Genomic DNA, 2,019 nt, shown 5'->3' on the forward strand with positions numbered 1-2,019 from the left:
GGGCGCCTCGGGCTCCCCGAGCCAGGGCGCGGTGAGGGCCGGGTGAGATACGTTCGGGTCAGGGCGGCATACTGCCCATCATATGGTTCGCACAAACACGTTCACAGCTGCAGGCCTCCCCCACGCAGCGCCATCCAGGACATGACCGCCGACACCCGTAGCGATAAATCGCTCTGACTTCGCTACGTCGTAGGTACCTGACCCTGGCACCACGAGGGGTGGTCCGGCACTGACAGGGATAGGGGAAGGGGCTGCCTGGCTTCCCCGCAGAGAGTGGGCACTGAACCCTGGATGCCACACTGAGGTGTCTCTCGTGGTCAAGGTTTCTTTAGATGCTGTAGTGGCAAAACAACTCGAGAAGCGGCAGTGAGGGTGAAGTCAAGCGACCCCACCCTTTTGCGTTTCTTTCATGCTGCCGTGTTTCGAAAATAACACCGACAAAGGTATGCTGAGTAATAGATGAGTACGGCATAAAAAGAGAAAAATGGTAGGGTACCACCAAAGGGTAATCACTTTTGACTAATCTAAGAAAAAAAGACTACCCTGAAAACATGAGCTGTGTAAGAGGGAAAATATGACTAAGATTCAGAGAGAAAACTAGTCAGTCTAACTCTATAGTATACTGTAAAAAAAAGCGAGTTCCACGGTTGTGACACTACTACGAAAGCAGACACTAGAAGGAGATCGATCCTTCACGCAGAAGCTGAAATGAAAGGAAATTCCAAAGATGCTACGCAATCGTACTCGCTAGAAGAGTATTTGCGTCGCACCGCCTGAAGGCGCGAAGAGCCACTGCACAAACGCTGAGTGAACGGGAGAAGCTGCTCAGTGACAGGCTGAAGCTCCTCAAATCCGATACCCTGTGCAAACGGAGATACTTCAATCTCCCAGAGACCTTGGAGTGAAATTACACCCTTGGACCTGTTGTAGTGAATCAAAAATGCTCCTAAAAGAACAGCCCCTGCTGCAATGCGCGACGGAAGGAACTGCAGGAGTGGATAACAGTGCGCAGCGCTCTCCAAAAACAGAAACGTGGCGTGACGCACTGCAGGCGCCATGTGGCAGCTCTCCAACAGTCGACAAGTTATCGGATACGTCGTGGGAACAGTAAACTTAAACCGGAGGGTGGTAACAACGTCGAACTCCATGTCGATTACCTCCCTTGAGGTGTACGTGTTAGCTGTCACGGCGACGCAGTCATTCACCGTTGGTGGCCAGATTTCTTCGTGCTTAGCCGCAACCAAGATAGCTGTAACGCCCACCAGCTGCAGCTTTGTACGCGGGATACTGTAGAAAAAAAGGAATCTATCAATGATATCTACGGCGAGAAAAAACGTTTCAGGATGAAGTTTGAACTCTGTGACGACATCAATCAGCCAATCTATCAGGATTTTACGCATGCGGTCAGTGACCTCCGACTGGCGGCTCATGTACATTCGCTCACTGTAAACCACGCGCTCCACCTCCAAGAAGTATGTCAGGATTTCGGAGCCATATTCCGACACAAAACGCGATTCATTAGTCAGCGGTGTTGGGGGTTGAGCGGCAGGCTTCTGATAGGGTTCGCGAACTAGATTGGTCTGGTTCGAGAGAGGAATCCTCATTCGTGGTGGGACCGCCATTTTGACCGCCGTGCTTCTATGCTATCGAGTGTGCTGCATTGTTGTGAGCAATCACAGTTGTGTTGAATAAACAAAAGAAGGCAAGTGGGGTAAAGAGCACGAGTAGAGCGCATCGCTTAAACATGTCAAATGTAAATTGTCAAGAATGTGGATCACAGCTGTCACCCTCGATTCCTCCCTTACGGTTGCGACTCTTGCTCTTTTCATTTATTTTCGTTTTTCCAGGCATTTAAAGACTCGCTTCAAGTGTGATGATTCAGTGGAATAGGTTAAACCCATCGATCGGGTCCCTTAGTACACAAGATAAAAAGCTAATACATCTATGAGCACATCACCTAGAAGTTGCAAGCTTTCATACGAGAAAATTCAGCTCCCTGACGCTTTGAAAATCAGATAC

The 2,019-nt window shown here is 49.5% G+C and overlaps 1 protein-coding gene across 1 annotated transcript; it reads right to left on the reverse strand.

The window, feature by feature from the left end:
* Positions 1-692: 692 nt before the first annotated feature.
* Positions 693-1,622, reverse strand: LDBPK_251530 (cyclin; the record flags this gene model as incomplete). The annotated part of the gene is made up of 1 exon (XM_003861435.1): positions 693-1,622. One exon carries the CDS (start codon positions 1,620-1,622, stop codon positions 693-695), a length of 930 nt encoding a protein of 309 aa, XP_003861483.1.
* Between the last annotated feature and the right edge of the window lie 397 nt (positions 1,623-2,019).

Source organism: Leishmania donovani, chromosome 25 (genome assembly GCF_000227135.1).
Source record: "Leishmania donovani BPK282A1 complete genome, chromosome 25".
Taxonomy (NCBI): Eukaryota; Euglenozoa; class Kinetoplastea; order Trypanosomatida; family Trypanosomatidae; genus Leishmania; species Leishmania donovani.